General features: G+C 37.8%; 1 protein-coding gene across 9 annotated transcripts in view; it reads right to left on the reverse strand.

Moving 5' to 3' along the window:
- Positions 1–541: 541 nt before the first annotated feature.
- sept5 (septin 5) overlaps positions 542–23,508 on the reverse strand; it is a 28,616-nt gene continuing 5,649 nt past the window's right edge. The window contains exons 3-13 of one of the 9 annotated variants that reach the window (XM_023958273.1): positions 21,822–21,863; positions 8,332–8,422; positions 8,073–8,159; positions 7,754–7,877; positions 7,542–7,676; positions 7,298–7,415; positions 7,101–7,202; positions 4,458–4,554; positions 4,216–4,375; positions 4,008–4,110; positions 542–1,519 (exon numbers count right to left, since the gene is read on the reverse strand). In XM_023958273.1, coding sequence (XP_023814041.1) covers positions 1,457–1,519; positions 4,008–4,110; positions 4,216–4,375; positions 4,458–4,554; positions 7,101–7,202; positions 7,298–7,415; positions 7,542–7,676; positions 7,754–7,877; positions 8,073–8,159; positions 8,332–8,422; positions 21,822–21,863 — 1,122 coding nt within the window. In that variant the 3' untranslated portion in view covers positions 542–1,456. Of the gene's footprint in view, positions 1,520–3,912; positions 4,111–4,215; positions 4,376–4,457; positions 4,555–7,100; positions 7,203–7,297; positions 7,416–7,541; positions 7,677–7,753; positions 7,878–8,072; positions 8,160–8,331; positions 8,423–10,966; positions 11,340–20,363; positions 20,468–21,779; positions 21,864–23,508 lie in introns of those variants that run through there. The other 8 variants (XM_023958276.1, XM_023958280.1, XM_023958272.1 and 5 more) reach the window with 8 other exon arrangements.

Consider the following 23,508-nt stretch of genomic DNA (forward strand, 5'->3'; position numbering starts at 1 on the left):
TTCAGTTTTTGGAGACAAGTTGCATCAATTATCTCAGCAGGCAGAACTGGCAAAGATCTGGAAGTTTTAGGTGTTGTTTAAGAAAAAAAAAGTATGTGATTACAGTTTAGTTAATTTACAAATTATGGCTTTCTCTGCCAGACCACAGCTGAAATAAATAAATTCTTAAACTATCCTGCCTGGATGGATAAAGGTTCAATAAAAATAAAATAAATGAGGTACTTTGCAGAGTCCGATTAATCTCATCATTTGTAAAACTGTTTGTTTTTTGTTTTTCAGCATGATAAACATAGATACACGCCTATTTATTTTTACTGTTCTGCAAAATTTAGCCTTTTTTATAAAAAACAAAGAATGTCTGTTTTATTTTTATTCTGACAGACAGAATCCTATGCATCCGAGAGGAAAACTGGCTGCAGGAGATAAATGTGAGTCAGCAGATTGTGTCCATGCAGCAGCTCCAGCTGCAGATCCTGCAGCTACATTTCTGCCATGTGGGAGTGACAGATGTTCGATACGATTGCAGTGACAAAGCCGAAGCGACAAGACAAGGAGTTTATTTGTCACACCTTTGCAGACAGGCCACACAAACTGAGCCTTCAAGCAAAGTACAAACAAATCATGAGGATATGCACAAACACCCCCAAAGAGCGCTCTCTCTTGATATGTCAGATAAAATATCAGCTCCTCGTTAGTGGCGTTGAAGCAAACAGCACGTCAAGATGCATTTTGTACAAGCACAGGGACTCTGCTATAAAACAGTAAAAATAGGCCCACAGCGATCAGCAGATGTGAGTAATGGCAGCATGCTTGCACATGCACCCTGTTCTCCACAGACTCTTGAAGGTCTGCACCTACAGTAAGCCACTGGCAATAAGTGCATTTCTCAACTCAGCCAGCTCATTAAAATGCTGGGAGGTGCTGGTTTGCCTGGTTGTTTCTGTAAAAACACTGAATATTAAAAAAAAGGAAAAGAAAGAAAAGGAAAATTGGACTTTGATAAAAAGAAGTTTACAGTCATGAAGGCAAATGGAAACTGGACGGACACCTCAAGTTCAAAGGACATTTGCTAGCATTCGCTCATACGCCCAGAGTTGCATATTACAAAACAACATCCATCAACAACAAATCACAAAATATTTCCATACAAAACATATCGCAGCACAAATCCTGATTTTATACCCCAAGGGTTTAGCAATGCTTTATAAAATTAGATACACTGAGCACGTACTTAAATTAGGCTTTCATATTATTTATGCCGGGGTCACAGCGAGGGCCTAAACATGAGAAGCTAAGAGAAGAATCTCCAGATAAACAGACAAACCAAAGCACCAAACTGAAGAGTAATGGACTCAGCAATTTCAAAGACACTTTAAAACCAAATCTGAGGACTTCACTGTTGTTCATGGGACGGACAGCAGGTGGCCCCGCAGAGCAGCTCTGCCCCAGGGGGAAATCACTGGTCCTTTTCGTGCATCTGCTGCTGCATCTTGTTCAGCATCTCCTGCATCCTCTTCAGCTGCAGATACACATAAAGGTTGTGGACGTTGAACTACAACAGCAGAACCATTTAGGGAAATGATACCATAACAGCAGGTTTCAGTGAGTTCCTATAAACATATCTAAAAGGAAAACACCAATATAGTTATAACTGTCAATAAACCTTTCGTTTCCTAACTCCTCTTTTTGCTGTTTCTTCATGCAGTTTTCATGGATATTCAAAAATCTATAATCCTTTTTCTTATCCAATTTGGCAGCTCCAGTCCATTTTTTTCCTCATGTCTACACCATCTATCCTGGTTCTCTGGATTTATTTCCCAGAGGATCCAATCTGAGGCCTTCATTTAACATTTTTTTTCTAACTAATCTAGGGATTTCCAATGCTGGTCCAGGACATCTACCACCCTGTACAGTTCTCTCTGCACTGCTTTCTGCTGATGAGCTGACTCAGATGTCTCCCCTTCTGATTGACTCAACACACCTCATCTAGGTAATCAGCAGCAGGGAGAGCTGAAAAACAACACAGGGTGGTAGATCTTGAGGACCAGGATTGGGCATCACTGGTTCAACAGCCAAAGTGTCTGTTTGTTAGTCTCTAAACCACACAACATAGAAAGTCTTCAACAGTTACTTAAAATTCAATAAATAGTCGGTAAAACAACAACGGTCAAATAGGTGACACAAAAAACTTTGACAATTCTTAAACCACGCCGAGTTACGTAAAGATGAGGATTGATGGTCACCTGTCAATCAAAAGACCCTAACAGTCACTTGAGTTTTCTAGACTAAATGTTTAAACCTCCATTTATTTTTGTTTATTTTATTGAAAAGTGGAGCCATTTTACTTTGAAATAAATATGGATCAACTTGCTAAAGACCCATTCTGATGAAAATTGTGTTTTTTTGTTGTTTTTCACATTTTCTTTGTAGCTTTTTTCTGTTGAATTAAGCTCAAAATTGCATTCATGAGTATTTCTTTGTTGAAACCGTTGTGAATCTGAATTCAATAGTAAAAAAGATGCTGTTTGATAAATAGATCATTTATGACATAGGAAATTCTCTGCTCTGAGCTCCCTCCCAGCAACGGGGAGGGGAAGGGGGTTGCTCCGCACCAATGATCCTACTCACAACTTGGAGACAAAATTTCAAATGAACTACTGCAAATCTGCAGAAACTGTCAAATGACAGTTTCTGGGGGATTTTACCTTCAAACAACATACCGGTAATCATCATTAAAATAACACTGGGAACGCTTTAATAATAGACCGTGGGGCGGCCGTGATGCAGTGGTAGGGTGGTTGACCTCTGATCGGAAGATTGCAGGTTCGATTCCCACCCATGTGTCATAGTGTCTTCAGCAAGATGCCCAACCCCACCTTGCCTCTTGTGTATATATGTATATATATATATATACACACCATTTACCACTTGATGAAGTGCCTTTCATCTATAAGTAACGAGGTTTCTGCAAGTTATTTCCAACATGTTATGTCACTGTCGATTCTTTGGAAAGTCGATTAAAGACACTTTCATTCAAAAATGCTTTTAGCTCACTGGTATTATTGTTATCTCTATTCTACGTTTATTTTATTCTATTTAGTTTTGTTTTACATAATTTTAAATTGATTGTTTCTGTGTTTTTATTGTGTTGTGTTGTTTTATTGTTCAGCGCTTTGTGATTTTATCTGTGAAAGGCGTAACGTAAATAAAACTTACTTACATTTCCCACTGCTTTTTACAGCCAAGATCAAATACTTCCTTTACTCCTTTTCTGTTCAATGTTATGTCACAAATGAACTTTGTCTTGGCCGCAAGTTGATTTAGTTTCCCTCCTTCACTTAAATATTGTTCAGGTTGTTCTTTTCTCTTGTTTCCCATTGTCCTTACCAATCACAACATCATCTGCAAACACGGAGATTCTTTCCTGACCTCATTTATGAGCCTAAGATAAGAAGGTCAGAGCCAATCCTTCATGCATAAAGGCTCATTTCTCTCCTTCTGTACTTAGACATCATCACAAGTCAATATCTACTCATGAGTCGTACCAACTTCACACCTTTGAGCCCCATTTTGAAAATTTTGACCTTGCCCAACAAATAGTCAGTATTTCTACTGTCGTTCGTCATTCATTTTAAATAAATGAATGAATGGCGAATTTAAACAAATCTTTCTCTCCATCATTTTAGTGAGAGTTACCTTGATCCATCATGTCATCTGTGTCTTCACTCTTACACTCTTTCAACCTGGCAGTGGGCATCACTCTTCCTGAGTCTGATTTCTCTGTTCTGGTATGACTAAAGTGAAGTTCAAACCTGCATATATTTCCTGGCATTCTGTTCACTTTGACTCCTTTTTGAAATACCAAACAGGTAATATTTTCTGGACACTTAAAAGAAAACAGTAGGACTCTGACTCTCTGCTCAGCGCTACAGTTTTTTATTCCAGGCGTTTAATGATGGGAGCTCAGCATAAAAATACTGAGGACGGCGAAAGACGATGCGCCATACCTCCTCGTCTTTCATTTTTATGAGCTTTTCAGTTTCCACGTCTGGAGTGGACAGCGGCAGGATGGGGATGGGACTCTCCATCCGGTTGTCTTGCGCCAGTTTGCTGCAGAAACGACGTGGGGAAAAACGAGAAGGACGTTCTCTGAGTGACATTTTGCAAGCATAAGCAGCCAAGATGTTTAGAAAACAAAAAGCTTCTCGTTCTCACACTTCTCCTCTCACACTCTCTGACCTGGTCATCTCCTGGATGCACTGCGCTCTGTAGTTTTCATAGTGCACGTCGCAGGTCACATCTTTGAGGTCGTGCATATGAGAACGAATCAGCATGTTTCTCAGTTTTACAAAGTCACAGTGCGACTGATTTTCCACTGAGGAGAAAAAGTTGTTTGTTCAGTAAAATCCCAGGCTGTTGATGCTGGAAGCCATTTGTGTTCAGACCAGTTCACATACCTTCAACAATCCCCCAGGGGTACAGTCTCCCTCTGACCCTCTGTCCTCGTGCCTCCACCACCGTGTTGCTGCCAATCACAGCGAATGGCGTGCACTCCTGCACACACAATAGGGCAGGTTGTTTTTTTCAATGACACAGAGCAGCTCAAGAGAAGAATGTCCGCAAATGTTGAGACAAGCGCAAAGGTGGTGCAGGTGAGGTGAGCAATTCATGCTGCGACTGCACAGCCATCATCTCTCAGGAGATGGAACGAAAACACATCCATTTATGACCTTTAAGCATCTATATGTCTTCATTCAGGAAGTATCAGATACAAAAAATGAAAAGTGGACATTGTCATTCAGTTATTTTTGTTTCTAAAAATATATTTCAAATGAATTTATTTAAACTTGTTAAAATCTTCTTGCAAGTGTGATGACAACAACTATGATTACTGACAATAAAAATGTTACTGATCAACTAAAATGTTGATCAGTAACATTTTTCTTTCAGTAATCTCGTAAAATATGGTGCTAAGAAACTACTTGGAGAAGTTTTTTTTAAAGTAAAAAAGTTTTTGAAGTTTATTATTAGACCCTTTTTATGCTACACCTGCAAGTCCTTTTGTTTTAAATAATTCTTTTATCTAAATGTGAAGATTTGTTTTTTACACAACGATACCACTAAAAAGTGAGCTCCACACTCAAATATTTCATTTTAAGAAAAACGATTTTGAAAAAAAACCTTTATCAATAAAGTTTTTTTACAGCAAAAATAATCTTAGTTTACGAAAACATGTTTTAGTAGATAGAATTTTTTTCTTAAAATAGGATTTCTTGGTAAGATTATTTCTCCTTCCCCTTTGGCAGATTTTAATTAGCTTTTTTAAAGAAATATTTTTTAATTTTATGCATTTTTGATCTATTGGAAGCCTGTTTTTGCACTGCAGAAAACAATTTCCACTGAGACTGCTCCATGTCTGCCATTACACTCTTTTTAAGAAGTGTTTTTTTTCCTTCAGAATAAGCACTTACTACCACATGAAATGGCCCTTTGTGAGGAACTTTGTGGATTATCTAGACATGTAGCTTTCCTGATTGAATTTATTTCTTCAGAGGCTTTAAGGATAAAAACCACATTCATTTGAATCTTATCGCTCCACCTCAGTGCAGAGCAGGCAAATTCTTGCTGTGTAAAACAGAAAATATGTGCTTCTACATGCAACACATGAGCTGCCTCAACAACAATGTTCTATTCTTTCAGCTGCAAGGCTTCAAAACTGAGAACAACGTGCTCAATAATCCTCTGAATTAGGGGGCAAATGTGTGATTAATCTGCAAGAAAAACAGAGCAAATGTCATCCTCAGACCAAGAAAATGACCTGGTTTAAATAAATAGTTTTGTTCTTTTTCTGTCTTTACATCATGACTGGTTTTAATGACAGCCAGATTTTAAAAAAGTGGTTTTAATGGAGGTCAAAGAGCCTTCTTTTTAGCCAAGATGTGCAGATGAAGTATTTTTGCTTGGTTAACATTCAATGAAAGTTGTATAATTTTTGACTAATCCAAAACTTTAATTAGCAGCAACACTCCAGGCCCCTTATTTAACATCTGAAAATTATTTGTAAGGTTTTATTACTCAGGAGTATTTACATTTCCCATAAATAAAAGAAGAGGTAAAACACCAAAATCATTCAAAGCCAGTTGAAAGGTTTTGAAAGGGTTAAAGTCGAGCCCAAGAGCAATTTTATTCTGTAGTGAATTTGACATTTATGTATTTACTTCTTTACTCATTTGTTAATTTTGATTAGCAGCAACTAAGAGTGACCAAAAAACGAATATACAAAATTAGAGAAACAAAACAAAACAAGTAAAACAAAAAAATGAATGAATTATTGTTTTTTTTCCTGTCAGTATACATAAAAGAAAAAAAAAGTTTACAACAGCATCAACTACATCTTTCAGGCTATGAACAATTGTAAATAGGAAAAAATACTCCTAGGCAATTGTTTACAAAAAATAACACATTTTATTAAAATAAAATGTTTTTTAATGTATTTAGCCCTGCAAATAACATGTAGAATGCAATCAAATGACTGGTCTTGTGAATTTTTAATTTAAATTCTTTTTAAAAAAGTTTGATTTTTTTAGATAACAGTTTAAAAAAGGTGCAGTTTTTTTATGTATGTGCATTTGTGTCATAAATGTGACTAAAAGAGTAATGAAAAGGGGAATAGGTTTTTTTATTTGACTTGATGTTTTTTTCTATTTAAGCATTAATTGTAGTCAATACAATAAAAAGTTCACAGAGATTTATCAAACTCATTACAGAAATGATGAAATGCAGACACAAAAAAACAAACAACAAAACAAAGGGACACTTAAGTCACATAAATATAGTGGTCATTAACTAAAGTCAAGTAGAGCTTGATTTATTGCTTGAAAAGGAGTGGGAAGAAGTGAGTTTGTATAATCCCATTCAATAACTAAAATGACACTAGTTTTATCAATAATTTCTGGTTTCATCAATCAATCAACTTATTCATAAGGTACAAATTAAGAATGTAAGGAAAATGTAAGGAATCATTTGAAGTGATGTTTTTTTTTTTTTATCAGAAAAGCCAGTCGGCATAAATTACCCAAACTTCACTCGTCTAAATTTACCTTAAGTTCTTTGTCGAGCTGTTTGAACTCTTCATCCTCATCCGAGTCGCACTCGGGAAACTGGTACACTTTGATCCCAAATTTGTCTATTTCCTCTCTTATCTGAAAGCAGAGTCACACAAACACACGCAAACACACAAGGAGGTCAGTATATAGTCTGCAGAAAGAAATTAGCTAGTTTTAGGCTTCTGACTCACTCTGTCTTTCAGCTTCTTTATCTCGTTGGGAGTGAGGCAGTCAGCTTTTGCAATGAGAGGAATGATGTTAACCTTTTCATGAAGAGCCTTCATGAACTCCACATCAACAGGACGCAGCCTGCAGACACACATGCAGCGGGAAAACACTGAAATTCTGCAGACCTTTGACTCTGCTTCCAGACAGGAAATGCCTCACTCTACCATACTTGTATGTTCATAAATATGTGCAAATGTGACAGATTACCCATGTCCAAAAGGAGGAATGAAATACAGACAACAGTGGACTCGGTTGTCTTGGATGTTCTTCCTGTTCAGTCCACTCTCGTCCCGGAAATACTGCTCGAACTGCTGATCTATGTAGTCTGTGATGGGCTTCCAGCTGACAAACACACATCAGCCGCATTACACATGAGCATCGTCTTCATCAAGGTTCTCCTGAGATCAGCTGAGGCTCACCACTCGTTGTTGTTCACGGCGTCACCGAACCCCGGCGTGTCCACTATGGTCAGCTTGAGCTTCACTCCTTTTTCCTCGATGTCCACCGTGTGTTTGATGATCTCAACGGTCTGATTGATGCGTTCTGCAAAGCGTCCACACAAGCAAAAACAGAGAATGACAAGATTTTAACACAACTCTCCCTCAACTATAAAAACAAAAACATCTGACATTAGTTTGCAGCTACAGACTCCCTGAATAGAAATACTTCATCTGAGAGCAAAACGATGAAACAGATGACAATGTCATGATGAAGATAATAAAGGAGTTTCTGACTCACCCTCAGCATTCAGTAACTTCCTGTCTTTGTAGAGGTCTGTGAGAAAGAGGCTGTTGACCAGAGTGGACTTTCCCATCCCAGACTCTCCTTCAGAACAACAAAGTTTTAAAACTTTATTGGCAAAAATTATTTGACAAATTCTGCAAGACAACCAGAGCTGAACATCACGACGTCCATGACTCAGGTTGAAACTGTGCAGCAACTTTCAGCAGAAAGTTTGAGATTTTTTTCAAGAGGGCACAATCAAACAGGAACTGACCTGCCACCATCAACGTGAAATCAAATCCCTTCTTCACAGACTTTCTGTGAACCTGATTGGGCAGAGTTGCAAAACCAACATACTGTTTCTCCTGCACAAACAAAGAAGACACAAAGGAACAATTATCAGAACTTTTTCTTGCAATAATAATTCAAGGCTTCGCACAACTGCAAAGGAAACAGATAAAGCCAATTGAAAGAGTCAATTGAGAGAGAAATATGTGTATATATATATATATATATATATATATATATATATATACACACAGATTGCAAGAATGTAATTAAATTATTCAGAAATTATGTTTTTCTTTACTTAAATAAATAGCCACCTCCTTTTAAGACAAACAATATTTAGCATAAAAAGTTTTAAATTAAAAGGTTTTGTTATGAAAAGTTAATAATGTTTCCAGACTTTGGTAAATACAACTCATTGGTGAATCACTTGTATGCGTTTATACTCCGGATTTTGAATCATTTGACCTAAAAAAAATATCCACTAATTTATTTAAAATGATTTTTATGATATGGGCCTGGTTTCACACTGCTGTCCTTTATTCTCAGGTGTCTTTATTTTGGCAGAAAGTTGTGGGGATTTTTTGGCAAAAGTTGCACAAACTAGCAGATCAAGTCAATATCAGGAGCCAGAATGTTTCATTTACTCCCATTATAAAAACTGACGAACAGTTAACGTGTGCTTAAGTGTCCTTGAAACTAATGTGCAGCTTGTGTCTTGTTAAATTAAATATCGACAGATCCAGACCTTCTCCATGCATCAAAGTTTTATATTCAGGAAAGAAAATTGGCTTAAAAAACCCAGAAACAGAACTAATCAGTAGAAAAGTTGACAGAGTTTATGCAAATCAATTATTTCCATTCGGTTTGTTTTTTTTCAATAAATTGATTGCAGTGTTTTGCAAATAAAGTTTAAAGTGAAGATAACATCAAATTCCAGAAGAAAACAAAAAGAAAATGAGTTTTGGGAACAATCCATTTTTGTGAGAGAAGTTAATCGGCTGATTGATATAAAAACATAAAAGAAACAGTAAAAAATCTTGAAAAAATGGGCAGCCTAAATGTAGTTATACCTGCCTTCTTGGATGTATGTGAGATTAAATGCACCATTTTTGATAAGATATTCTAAAATAATAGTTAAGATGACATGGAAATGTATTTGAAATCAATGTTTGGCTCATTTCACTTGTTATTGATCCTTTAGGTCAGGGGTCTGCAACCTTAAGCCCTTAAAGAGCCATCCAGGTCGATTTCTTACTGACCAAAACCCAGTAGGAGCCACAAATTCTTACTTCCACGTTTAGAAAAATAAGACACTGATTAGTTCGTATCTTGTTACAATTATGATAAAAATAAATGACATTTTTTAATGCACAAGTTAAACTTAAACACGAATAGAGGAAATTGCATATTGTTTAAGTATCAAATAGTTTATAACTTTTGACAGACGTTCACATGACTTCCTTTCAAAATAAAAGACATGCTGGGTCACATCTCAACTGCAGGAAATGTAGTAAGAGGTAGTGTAATGTCAGCAGTAATAATGATTTTAAAAGACACTGTTTATTTTACCATTTGTGGTGCATCTCAGCCAGAAATTCACAAATCTGTCAAACTAAAAATAAATCGGGGCTAAATAAGTGACCCTTACCGTATTTTTCTAACCATGAGGCACACTGAAAATCCTTGAATTTGTTCAAATATAGAAAATTAATCTAATAATATGGGGCGCCCTTTAGAAATAATTCTGGTTGTGCTTATTGACCTCCGATTGAGTCTCTGTGGGACATAAAAATCTACTGTCAAATGTTTGTAAATCACTAGAATAAAGTTTGAGTTAGTGTACTTTTTTAATTTTACTACTTACCTACTTTTTACTTCCTAGTTGCTTTTAAAATTGAAATCTTTTTTAAATTCTTTTTTTAACCAGAGAGCAACAGTGGAAGGGTAAGAGAGTCACAGGAGCCTCTGCAGGCTGGAGACCCCTGTTTTAGGTAAAAGCATGTGGGAAAGTGAAGGTTAGATAATACAAGTGTAGCATGCATGGACAAACACATGCACAGCATTCCTCTCTGGGTGCAGCTGAGAACAAGCAGAACCCCAGACTTTCCACTAAACCTCACAAACACAAAGGGGACCACAGGATACCAGCCTCCCATTCAGATGTGGTACAGTAGCCTTCACTCCTGCATCGAGCAGAGTGTCATCTTTGCCCCACAGAGCTGCACGCTGACATGTGCTCACACAAACACACACACTCCAGTCTCATGGAGAGCATTCACACACAGACAGAAGCCTCATTCAGCAGCCCTGAAAAGCTCTTTTTCATTCCCAAAACACACAGCGAGGGGTCCTCTCATGTTGTCATAACTTGTCGGGAGATTTTCTGACAGCGCCCTAGTGGGAACGTTAAAAACACACACAGCATTCAGGCTCATAAAAAAGTGAAAGCAGAAAAAAAACTGCATTTTGCAGCGACTCTCACCCTGCAGAAGAGTCCAAACAGCTTCACTTTAATGCTAATCACATGCGGTAATCCACTTATTAATTAGGATTTCTGTTTAAGCTCCCAAAGTTCTTTAAGTCTGCACACATTTCTGTCCCCAAATCAAACTCTTTACCTTCTGCCTGGCGGTTCTCACTCGTGGGCACAGGAGCCGCTCCACCAGTTTCTCTTGCAGCATGATGGCATCCATCCTAAACCGCTCCAACTCTGGAGGACCGAAATAGCCCCAGCTTCCAGAAAGTTTAGGAGCAGCCCAGAAGCGACCGGGGGAAAAAGCAGATCTGACGACTCCAGACCTCAATAAACTCGTTTACACCACACTCCTTTCCTGCCTGCTCTCTTTAAATACGTTCCTCACACACTCCCTCTTTTTTTCCTTTGTTACCCAACTTCTTTCTTTATTCTCTCCTTCTTCTGCCCTGAAGCAACCCGGCTCTCCCTGTTCAGACAGGTACGGATGAATTCTCACTGTGAGGGGAAGGGAGGCAAGGGCAGAGAGAGATGGCAATTTGAGGGAGGAAACAAGGGAGGGATGGAGGAGGCCATGGTCTAAAAGAAAGTCATTCATCGGACTTGTGCTCCCTCCCCCAGCTCAGTCGCTTAAAAAAATAAATCTGTACTCTCAGACAAATGACTGCTGGCTCACAGGGAAAGCCTGACAGACACAAAAAGGAGATGCTTTTCTTTGTTAGAGAAACAGATAATAACTTGCTCGAACTTGACTGTGCAAACAAACGTGATAGGCAGACACTACAAGTGTGGACAGATGCAGGGAGGCTGACAGGGACTCCAGTTAACAAAGTCGTCTGTCAAGACGCCGGCGAGTTATTGTGTGAGCTGACCTGTGGCTTGAAGGTGACACCAGCTTTCTGTTTTTACTGAAAACCGCAGGTAAAAGTGCACAACGCAGATGACCAAACAACTCCAAGTAAAACTTTCCAGTCACCTCCCAAACAGCTCTTTAAACCCCAACCTAACATTACCGGTGCAGCAAAAATGGCGAGCAATATTGGAGATATCCAGCCGTACAGTTTTAGTCATAATTTTCTTTATATGTGTCCCCCATCTTCAGAAAAATGTAACAAGAACATGTTAAAAAACATTTTTTATTGGAGGGGGTTCTTACTAAAAAAGATAAATATGAGTCTGAACGATGATTTTTTTTGGACTCATATAGAGCTTATTTTTGTCAGGAAGATGAAAAATTGTAACTTTTACACCAAAATATAGAATTTTATAGGTCAAATGTCTCAATTTGGAGCACTCGCACACATAATCACTGCAACATCTGTATCTTAAAAAGTAAAAAAGATCCTTGTGTCAAGAAAAATTGTCCTTTTTTCTGTCTTAAACAAAAAATAATCTTATCCAGAAAGTTTTTCAAAAGGAAAATTAACTTTCTTTAAGAAAATATAGTGACTACAATTATATATAAAAAAAAAAATCTTGCTAAAAGACTGTTTTCTTATCCCATTGGCAAATTGTTCCTACTACCTCTAGCAGGGGTTTCTTGAATATTTTGCTTATTTAAAGAAGTTTTCCAAATTGAAGAATTTTTTCTAGGAGGCCGGTTTTTAAGTGTAAAACTCAACAAAGTGGGACGCTTTACTCTTTTAAAATGACATCCTGGGATAAGGATTAAGCCTAAAATAAAATTATTTTATTATGTATTTCAATTTTTTATTTTCATTTTTTGGCTGCTGTTGCTACCAAAAGTAAACAAACTAACAAAATAGTGTTAATTTAACTTTAAAAGCACAGAGGAAAATTGTTCTTGGCTTTTTAAGTTAAAAGCTAAATGTATATTTTTAAGTCAATTTTGAACTCAAAACGCAGAAATGTCAGAAAGAAACTTTTAAGCTACCAGTCTATGTCATTTATAGTTTGGCTCTGGTTAATTTATTTTAATTTTATTTAGACTAGATTGAAGAAAAGTCACCTAGAAGTTCCCTAAAAGTTAATGTACTTGGAACAAAAGAATTGAGATCACAAAAACCAAAAAAGGTACAAATAGAGGCACCAAACATGCCATCATAGTAAACAGACCTTGTAAAGTCATTCTTTTTCAAAATTTTCCTACAAGCATGGTTTCCTCCTGCCTTTAGAAGATTTGCACAAATAAAAAGCCACATAAAAAATGATAATTTTGATGTTTGGATTTCTATCATTCCGTTCTGTGAAGACCCTAAAATCAGCCACACAAACTCAGATATGAACTGTTTGGGACAAACATCTGGAAGTTCTCCTCCAACTGAACTCTCTGGATGTGATGTGAGGGGATCACATGACCTATTGCTGCAGAAGAGATTTCACAGCATTGGATTTCTCTGGTTAATACAGTTTAATGAAACCAGATCAATGCTCTGTCAGCGAACAGCAACCTGAAGTTGACATAGAGTTTCGTCACATTCCAAACCCATCATGGTTTCAAATTTGAATAAAAACCTTTGCGTCAGCCGTCAGAACACATGCTACCAGTTTACTGCCACCTTCTGCTGCACAGAGAGCTGCACATCTGCAGAGGCAGCCTTCTGCTGACACAACACTTAAAGCAGACTAGACCCTGGAATCTTTTCACTGGACTTCTCTCAGTGTAAACTCTTTGCTTCCCTTGTGCCACTCATTTGCAAAGCATCTAAAGTATTTTACAGTAGAGATAATGAGTTCATGAGGTTGGGACATTATACTTTGCTGTGGGAAGGTCTGTGGAGGTTTTCCACATTTTTCCCTCCATGCATCTTCTAGGTTTTTCCAGCAGTAGGAAAAACTTCAGCCTGACAAATCACAACATTTTAGGCCCAGAAAGGGCTTTGTATTTCTGCATCATTGTCAAATGAGCTGAAAGTGAGAAAACAGGTTTCAAATTAAAGTGAAAGTGCAAAATAAACCTCGAAAGCATTGTTTCTGGGTACCATTTGCAAAAATTAATAACAATAAATTAATGGAAAGTTGTGAAATTAGCTAAAATTCATGCATTTTAATTCACATCTGAATTTAATCTGCAGGTCTAAAGCAGATTTTTCTTCACGTTTAATCCATTTTGAATAATTAATCTAATCTCTGGGTTAATCCCGGTTTATTGACATCCTGGCTTCTGCAGTGCTGCTGCTGTCTGCTAGTGGAAAAGCTGTTTTTACGCTTTATCAATCCATTATTATGATGTTTTGTAAATTCTTGAGACCTTTTGAATATTGAGCTGCGGTTCGCGCTGAAAGAAATGCAGGCGTGCGTGTTGTGTGGGCAGCAGTAATCTGGCTGCGGCTGAAACAGCAGGTCTAGACTGAAAATGATGCAAAGGAAACGGGCCACAATGCTCGTCTCCCCCGGACACTTTAGGAGCGTGTGTGTGTGTGTGTGTGTGCGTGGAGGTACCAGAGGAATTTCATGACAGAGGCTGCAACCAATTGATTCCAGATGTGACAGTGGCGGTGGTGTGTGTGCGTGTCTGTGTGTGGACACGATGGGTGTGTCTGACTAAACGCACAATGTGGGCAGCAGAATTGAAACGTTCTCTGAAAAAGAAGAAGTTTCTCTTCCCTCCAGCGGACGCTGTGTGGTGCTGGAGGACGAGTGGCTCGCCCAACACCACACGAGGGAGACAGAGCTCTGAAAACTTTAGGGTTTGAGATTTCAGAAGCCTGGACAAAACAAATATTTTTCAAGCTCAAACAAAGACACAAAGTCCCAGAGATGTGCGGTGTTGGGAGAAAAAGATGCAGGATGCATGACAAAGCGTGGAGACACTGGGTTAGAGATTAATGGGAGAGAGGAGGGAGGGTGTGTTTGAATAATAGAAGAGAAGAGCAGATGTCTTAAGATGGTTTTACAATAGCTCGCTGGCTAAACCCCCCACTGACACCTCCTCTCAGTGTCCAGCTGTCAACCTCTACCAATGACACGCCCTCGATGTGACACTCAACATTTTACATTTATTTAAAAGAATCTAGGAAGGACACATTTTCTTTCATTTTCTCATTTTCTTCAACTTTTCATTAAGTAACAAATGTGCAAGATAATAAATAAAGAGGAATTAACATTTTATGTCTCTGTTCTAAAACAGATTAAACCTTCTGAGAAACTTTCAGTTTTAAAGACTCACTCTGATGAAAGTTTTGTTTTTGTTGTTTTTAACATGTTCTTGTGGCATTTTATTAATGATGTAGGACATGTGTCAAAAAAATTAAGCTCATAATTTCGTTTCTTAATATTTCTTTGTTCAAATCTTTGAGAATCAGGAGCAGAGGAAAAAAGCAGTCTGAAAAAGAGCCAGTAAATACGCAGGGTGGGCCACAAGCTTCCTGCTCCGCTCCATTCTGATGCATCCAGTTGTAGACGGGTAGATCCCTGTACGTCTTTGTTTTCCTCGTCTGAGGTGGCTTCTGGCTCAAAACTGTACGGCTGGATTGCTCCAGTATTGCTCGCTATTTTTACTGCCCTGTTAAAGTTGGGTTGGGGGTGTGAGGTGCTGTAAGCTAGCAGGTAAGACTGTAAACAGAGAGCTCTCAACAACAGGGAGGGAAAGGGGGGGTTGATTTAGGCTAAAAAAACTAATCGTAATGAAAAAAAAACACTCAGAACGCTTTTAAAATAGATCAATAGATGATCGGAATGGGTCTTTACAGATTCCTTGATTTAGAGTCTGTCCTTTATATCCTCCGCCTTGTTCTAAAGGTCATAGGGTTAAAAGAGCTTAGTGCCAGCTGTTTTGAGGGGAAGGAAAGGCCCAACATTAAGGAGCTATCAATGTTGGAAAGTGAAAGTGTCGGTGACAGAAACCCGCTATTGCACGTCAACTCATTTTGGTCTAAAGTTACCCAAAATACTCAGCTGGTCTATTCACCACTTTTTAAATTTTTTTTATTGCTTACTGAAAATCACAGGCTGGTGTGAACATATATAAAAGGAGAAAATGGCTTTAAAACTAATTCAACGTATAATTAAAGAATATTTCTGCAGACATGAAAATGAAAGTTCATCTTGACTATAGATTCAAAGTACAATTTTTTTAACTCTAAAGCCTGAAGTGGATGCTTTTTTTCTCTGCAAATAACAAATCAATTCCGCTTTCTGAGCCCTGCTACTTTTAAATGATCTCATTGGATGTATACAATTAAAAATGTCTTGATAAAAATGCTCTTTTTTTCCTTCAAAGTGGATAAAACGGTTCTTGTTTCTCAGGCTGACTGCTTTTTTTTTTCTTCCCGCAGAAACAGCATCGATCAGTCGGTCAGTCAGCAGCAGGCAGCTCTCAGATTCTTCCTCTCGCTCATTCAAAGTTGTCCTTTTAGGAAGCAACCCTCTTAGTGTCACAGCACTCGAGTTCAGTGCCAGAAGGAGCACAAGAGCAGTCTGTCTCTAAAAGCATCACGCCCCACTGATAATGTTCAAACAGTCCAAGAAAACTACGCAGACAAACAGCTTTGATTTGAAAAAGAATAAAACGAAAATCTTGCAAAAAACAGTTTTGGAGCTGAGAAGAAACATACCAAAACAAAAAAGCTGTTGTTTACCCTGCACAGCTTTAAATTCAATTGAATTCAACTTTATTTATCTCACAGGGAGAAATTCACTCATCATAGCAGCTCAAAGAAAAAAGACAAGTGAATGTACATTTACAGCTCACTAGATATTAGCTCAAATTACCAATTAAGTAATTAGGAGCAGAAATAATTGTACATGTGACATCACCCATGGAAAATGCTTTCCTTCCGGCTCCAGCAAAATGAAATCAATTCAGTCGCCATTTTTCTGCGATACAGGCAGAAAAATGCTGGAGCCAGAAGACAGTAATAGACCTTTTTCGCAAAAACCGGAAGTACGTCATCAACGTGTAAACCTAGTTCCGGTTTGTGCTTCGCTGGCGGAGGAATGGCAGAGCCTAGAGTGTTTTCGAAGAGCCTGAGTTGTGTTCCGAAGTTCACCAGCACCGATGTGATGAAGAGTGTGAAGATGCAATCGTCCACTAAAGGAAACAAATTGGACATGGGATATAAATTCGTCCACGAAGAGTTTATCCACCATTACCAAGGTAAGCTTCAGCTAGCTTTAGCCATAGCCGCATCACCGGTAACTCTGTGTGTTTACGTCAACTGTAAATCCTGGTGTTATTAATTTGTAATATAAGGCATCGCAGTGAATATGTTGTGTGTATGTTTAAGTGAAAAGGCATGAGATTAACATAACACCCAAAAATTTGGTGAAGCTGTAAATAAGAAATGTTAAGTTGCCCGTATGCGTGTTCATTTTGCTGCGGTTGCGGCACTTTCTTCACTTACTAGTATTATTTTTCTGAAAGTATGGTGAGCAGAAGTCCTCTTTTCCTGGACATGTCCTCTCTTTTGATACTTATATAATAAAATAACATTGAACATAGATGAAATGTAATTATATTTGCTTCATGTATGCAGCTCTGAACACCAATTACTCTCGATGAAATATCTCACAAACTCACTTCACTCCTCTTTTTTACAAACTCAAATCTGGTCACCCTATTGACAGTTATAGTTTCATGTCATTCTGAACATTGATGTAGTAACATAAGTATGTCCTAATTTTAACCTATATAATTTATTGTGTCTAGATATCACTGGACGCAGAAAGTGCCAACCTGAAAGCTTTCGTCTGCAGTTGTGTGGCTGCTAAAAGATTTTGCAATCACATAGTTGCCATCCTGTTCCAGACCGCACATTATTCACAGCTGGGTCTGCAGGCTGCTCCACCCCCCTGGCCTGCACGAGTGGCTTGCAAAGATGGCACAGGTGGGTTTGTGATCATATTGTCATTTTTTAAGAACGTATGTGTATCCATAACAACTCTAAATTATTATAAAAACACCCCAAGTAGTTACTACAGACTTTAATTGCTTTCTGCCTTTTACTTATAAGGGAATCCATCCTGAACCGGTTAGTGAGCTGATGGTGCAAAAACCCAAAACAGTTGGCAGGGACGGTCAGAGGTCCACACTGTACAAGGCATACAGGTGATTAACTTTTTGTTGCTTTGTGAGCAAGTTAAGTTTTTTTTTTTTTAATCTTATGACTAACCAAATTATGGTTACAGCAGATATAATGAATTAAATTGAAATGTAGTTATGCACTTATGTCTAACTTTTGTGTGTTGTGTTTCTCTTGTGTAGGACCACAGCCAGATCCATATGATGGCATCTGGAAGCAGATTATGCCAGGTGCAGCCCCAACCTCTCATGGTTGTGTTGGATGGGTTTCTGAGATGGAATGAAAGAGAACTTGGATATATATTGTGGCAAATGCATGAATGCATACCTTAAATTACACTTATCTTGTCTTTAACAATCAGTTCAGCCTTCTGTCTTACTGTTGATCTGTAATGTTATTTTTTATTGTAAATGTTTGATGTTATTTGCATACCAAAAAATTAAACGAGGCACAATTTTGACCAAAATTGTTTTATTTGTTCATCTAATTTTTTTGTGTAGTCAGTCACATTTCAACAGAAAAATATTACGAATATAACAATTATATTTAATTAGATTTTAAGAATATGTGGAAACACTAAATTTTTCCATACTATTTGCACATTATACATTATTTACATACCAAACATTAATTCACTCTTCAAAACAAAAAAGTCCATGATAATTTGCCAAAACACGGCGGTTAAGCCAGATCTGATTCACACTGCCCATCAGTGTGAGCGGCACAGAGAGTTCCTGATGTGAAAGGACTTTATCCTCATCACTCCACCATAATTCTGAGGCGGGTGATGGCTGCGGTTTGTTCTGTTTCCTCCTTGCTGAATTGAGCTGAAAGCTTAAAAGGTGGAATGATGATCTTAGATCCAATGTCAGTTAGGAGGTCTTGAACGAGGAACTTTTGTCCGCCATGACATCGTCTCCTGGCTCCAGCAAAGGAACTTGGCTTCTAAGTCATGGATGTAATCCAAAGCCTCATCCAGAGCACCTGTGAAGATAAAGAAATTAAAAATCAGTCTTAATATATTAATGCTACCTTTCAACACAACACAGTAATCATGTTTTGAAAAGTATGTTAAGTATTTAATTACAAATACATTTCATTTATTTTTGTTAAGGAAATTACAAAATGACAAAATGCTCAAAAGTGATTAAATACATGTAATTAAAATAGGTGAGAGCATGAACATCTTTTATTATAAATATTAATTTGTTCAGGTAGAAATGCATGTATCCAATAACGGTACACATAGTTGACTAACGTTAACCAAACACATTATGAACAACCTTACCTGCAGGTGGGTGTGTCACGTAGTCGTGATCCATCTTTACTGTCTTAGCTTAGCCACCATGTCGCTAGTATCTTCACAGCTTAGCTGCATAGCCTGACGTTTGAGGTTCTGTCATATTCTGACTCCCTTCTCAAAGGATCAGTAAAGTTGTTCCAAGGGAAAATACTCGGGGCAACACCACTCTTCAGGCGACGAACGACGCAGCCGCACCACAATCCCGGAGCGAAGTTAGTAAGTGCCGGCAGCAGAGGGTGCTACCTGTGTTTACATTAAAACTATGCCCTTCATCTCTTCGGATCGCCTATATCCATTTGGGTTTCAGGTTTGGATCCACAGGAAAATAATGAAATGAAAGGTAAGGCTGTTTTTGGTTGGAAGACGAACAGCCTGGAACGCAACAGAGACTGCAACTCTTCGACTCTGCCATTCTTCATATCTGCTGCTACGCTAACAGGAAGTTGTTTTACACGTCATTGACGTATTTCCGGTCGAAAAATGCGGAAGTGTGAAAAAGGTCTATTGGCCTAAGTCGGTCTGAGTCAACGTTTCTATGGCAACAACTGTCACAGATCAGGAGTGAGCATGTTGGAAGTCCATACACCTTCCACTGAAAGCGAGTTCTGTCAAATCAAAAGTTTACTGTGCGGGCCAGCAGGCACCACATGCTTTTACTGAGGCATCTGATTGGCCAGTTCATAGCTTGAATAACAAACAATAAAGAAAAAAATATCATGAAAAAAATTAGGATTGGCAAGAAAAAGTTATGAAAAAGATTTCTGGGCAAGAATGGTTATTCTGACCAAAACAATGACTGAGTAATATTTAAAATCTTAATTTTGTTCATCATTTTGTTATTTCATTTCCTTGTTTTTGTAAAAAGATATTGTTAAACTTTGTTACATTGTGATATGTTTGGATTTAAGATAATAAATGTATTTATGCGCAATTTGTTTATTGTATTTTGAAATATGTCAAAAAGAAATCAAAATTAAATAAAAAGGTCTCCGCATGTGCAGAACCGCACTAGGCCAGCCACCCAGCTGTTTGTCCAACAGGGGAAAAAAAGGCCAGTTTTAGCATTTTTCAAATAAAATAATTTGAATTTGATGTTTTTTTTAACTTAATATGAACAGTCAACACAAATAACAAATGGAAATGTAAAACAGAATTAAAGAGCAAGAAAGCAGCGTTTATTTTTAATTACCAGGCAATCTAACATGAATGAACTTTTTATAGAACTACTTCAAATACCTCTCCAGTCAAAAACTCACCTGAAACTGTAAAGACATGCTGTCGGATGAAGATTGAACTCGTCAGTTGCTGTTGAGGTCTGACTGAATGGTACTGTTTGCCGACTAATTTGAACAACCGCAAGTAAGGAGTTCTAGAGTTTTCACCACATGCATGAAGGTGAAACTGTGGCAAATGATGCATTTGGTGACAACTGAAAGTACACACTTTAGCAACGTATAATAATTTTTTTTTAAAGACATAGACTAAAGAATCAGACAGAGAGAACGGCTGGCTAATTTTTCATAGCATGCATATCCGTAAAAATGAAAAAAAAGTTATGAGGACTAACAATCAGAAAGTATTGTGGTTTGTCTTTGAAGTATAGACCGTATATGAGAACTGGACTGAGTGACCCCGCCCCCAGGCGTTCCCAGAAGTACCCGCTGGTTCCAAAAAGCCAAAATCCCATAGATTTCTCAAGAGAAACAAACAGCTATTACTCTGTCGTTATATTTATCAGAATACCTTTTCTTGCTCTAATACCTTTTTGGCATGTTCTTGCTAATCCAAATTCTTTTCACAATATATTTTTTGTAGTGCAAGTTATTCAAGTTATAAACTGGCCAATCAGATGCCCCAAAGTGGACCCCCTGGCCCCCACGTTTTAACAGTATAAAATGACAGATTTTAGCTGAATCTGAATTCATTCCCTACCGTTCTGGTTCCTCCCTATAGCTCCAAATGTAGGGGTTAGGAAATGGCTCTTTTAAGGGGTAGCCGTGGCGACCTACGGCTGGGTATCCCTCTGCCGGTGGCGTGATCTGCGCCACGCTTGTGTCATGGAGGAGAAATTCTTCACGTGGCTGTGCTCTGATGCACAAACGTTTACATTTGGATGTAATTACAGACTTTTGGCTTTTGCGTGACTTTTCAAAGTGATCAAACTGATGTAATGTATTTCCCGAGCGCTGGTAGCTACACGCTAACATAGATGGCTGGCGACTATTCGTGACTTCATCGATCGCTAGTAAGATCCGAATTTAAAGACACTATTTTTTCATATGTCTCCGCTTGAAGGGCTAAATGTAGGGGTAGGGAAAAGCTGTAGAGGTAAGGAATGAAATTCGGATTCGGCCTTTGTGTGACCCACTTTGAATTGGCACTGATTTGACTCCCAGCAAGCACCTTTCTAAGTGGTTGGAGTGGTCACCATTTGACCGACTCGGACCAGTCACTCTTTACTGATGTCGTCTGGCTCCAACATGGCGGCGTCCGTGCTAAAAGATAATGGCAACTGAATTGATTTAATTTTGTTGGAGCTGGAAGTGAGCCATTTTCTATGGATGACCTCAAACTCACTTCGTCCAGGTCTCTTATACAGTCAATGGTTTGAGGTCATGCAGCATCTGTAAAAATACTGTTTGGCCAACCAGACAGCGAGCAACACATCTGACCTTTTCCTAAAACTCCTCCTTGTCTTCTGCCAACCATCTTACCCAGGAAGCCTTGAAGGATTCCTCGGAGCTGTTGCTCTGATGCTGGGTCGGGAAAGAGGACAGACGGAATTAGACGAGAAGGAAAAATCAACAAAACCACTCCCCTCTCCTTTTTTTTGGCTCGGCGAAAACGCAAATGCCTGCTGTCATGTGACTCTTTAACATGCTAATCTGGCAGCATGTAATTGCAGAGGCACCAATGAAAATGCTGCACTAAAGGGCAATTGTTGACCTATTTATAGCATCTGCTATTTATAGGGATGTTTGTGGAAGCTTGGCCGTGGGATCCAAACAAACTGACAAATATATATATATTTTTTTGTATATATTTTTTATATATACATATGAGAAAAAAGTTATCTTGAAATGTTTTTGGGCTCAGGACATAAATACATTTGTGCTGTTTTTGAGGATTACTACCTCATAATCCTGTGGGAATTTAGCAAGTCTTCCGCTCCAGTCTAATCTTTTCTATTTTGCTGTTTCATCACATCTCAAAGCAAAGTTGGACTTTGTGTAAATATGACAGGATGTTTTGGAAATTTGGAGACCCAAAACACTAAAATCCAAGAAAAAAACAGAAAACAAAAACTGTTTCTGTGAAAAACATTTTATTTTTTATTTAAAAAGGATATTTAATAAAGCCGCAAAAAAGAAATTAATGAAAAAAATAGAGGCTTCACTGCTTGAACTATTGATCCTTATTTGTTTGATTTATTTATGCATAAACTAAAACATTTATGTACAACAAGGAAAATCTAACATAAAATTAAACGATGCAATGGTGCGTGACAGAAACCTGTCTGGGTTCTTTTTACATGGTCACACCCTAAAAAAAAAAAAAGCATTTTAAATAGAAAATAAAAGGAAGAAATTTAAAACACAAAGGTAAACAAATTAAATGGAAACAATTATCCTAGCTTAGTAAAAGCCGTTTCTATTTTATTACACTTATTTTTGCACACATGACTTTACATTTTTCAATAACAATAATAATAATAATAATTTGATTTTACTTAATGCTTTTAAGCTAGTCAAATAATTAAAATAATTTAACAGCTTTGTGCCACAATACCGGAAAGAAATTTGATTTAGTAAATTAAAGGAGGATAAAATATCTGACATTTTTTGGGAGCTATATGTTATTTAAAGAGAATGTTTATTGACAAATAAATCCAAGCATTTTAAAGCAGATTTCTCTGAGACTCTGGTTGACTGGTTCCACTTAGTGAAACCTGGTGTGAGAATGAAGGGAGACCCAGGATGTGAGCCGTTTCAGATATGTGAAACTAAACACACACAACCGGATTGTTGTCATTATCTGCATGTTTGGAGCATGGAAAAAAAAAACACACTTAGGTGGCCAAAAAACACAATAGACAAACTAACCAAACACCTGAGACATATGTCACAATAGAGAGGACTCCAGCATTGATGTAAATGGACTAATCTATGCTGGAATTCTAAACAAGTTACCTTCAGATTATTTGGGCTTTTGTCCCAAATCAAAATAAAGAAAAACAGACCAAAAAACATTGTCAGCATTTTGGAAGTTATATAAACAACCCCAAAGCTGCTTAAAGATGCTTGCTGTTACCGTGGGAACAAAATCTCGGAGGCACCAAAACAAGTTTTTCACCTCTCCAGGAAATTGCAGGCTAAGGTGTGTTAGCCGAACAAAACAAAA

Source organism: Oryzias latipes, chromosome 9, assembly GCF_002234675.1.
Source record: "Oryzias latipes chromosome 9, ASM223467v1".
NCBI lineage: Eukaryota > Metazoa > Chordata > Actinopteri > Beloniformes > Adrianichthyidae > Oryzias > Oryzias latipes.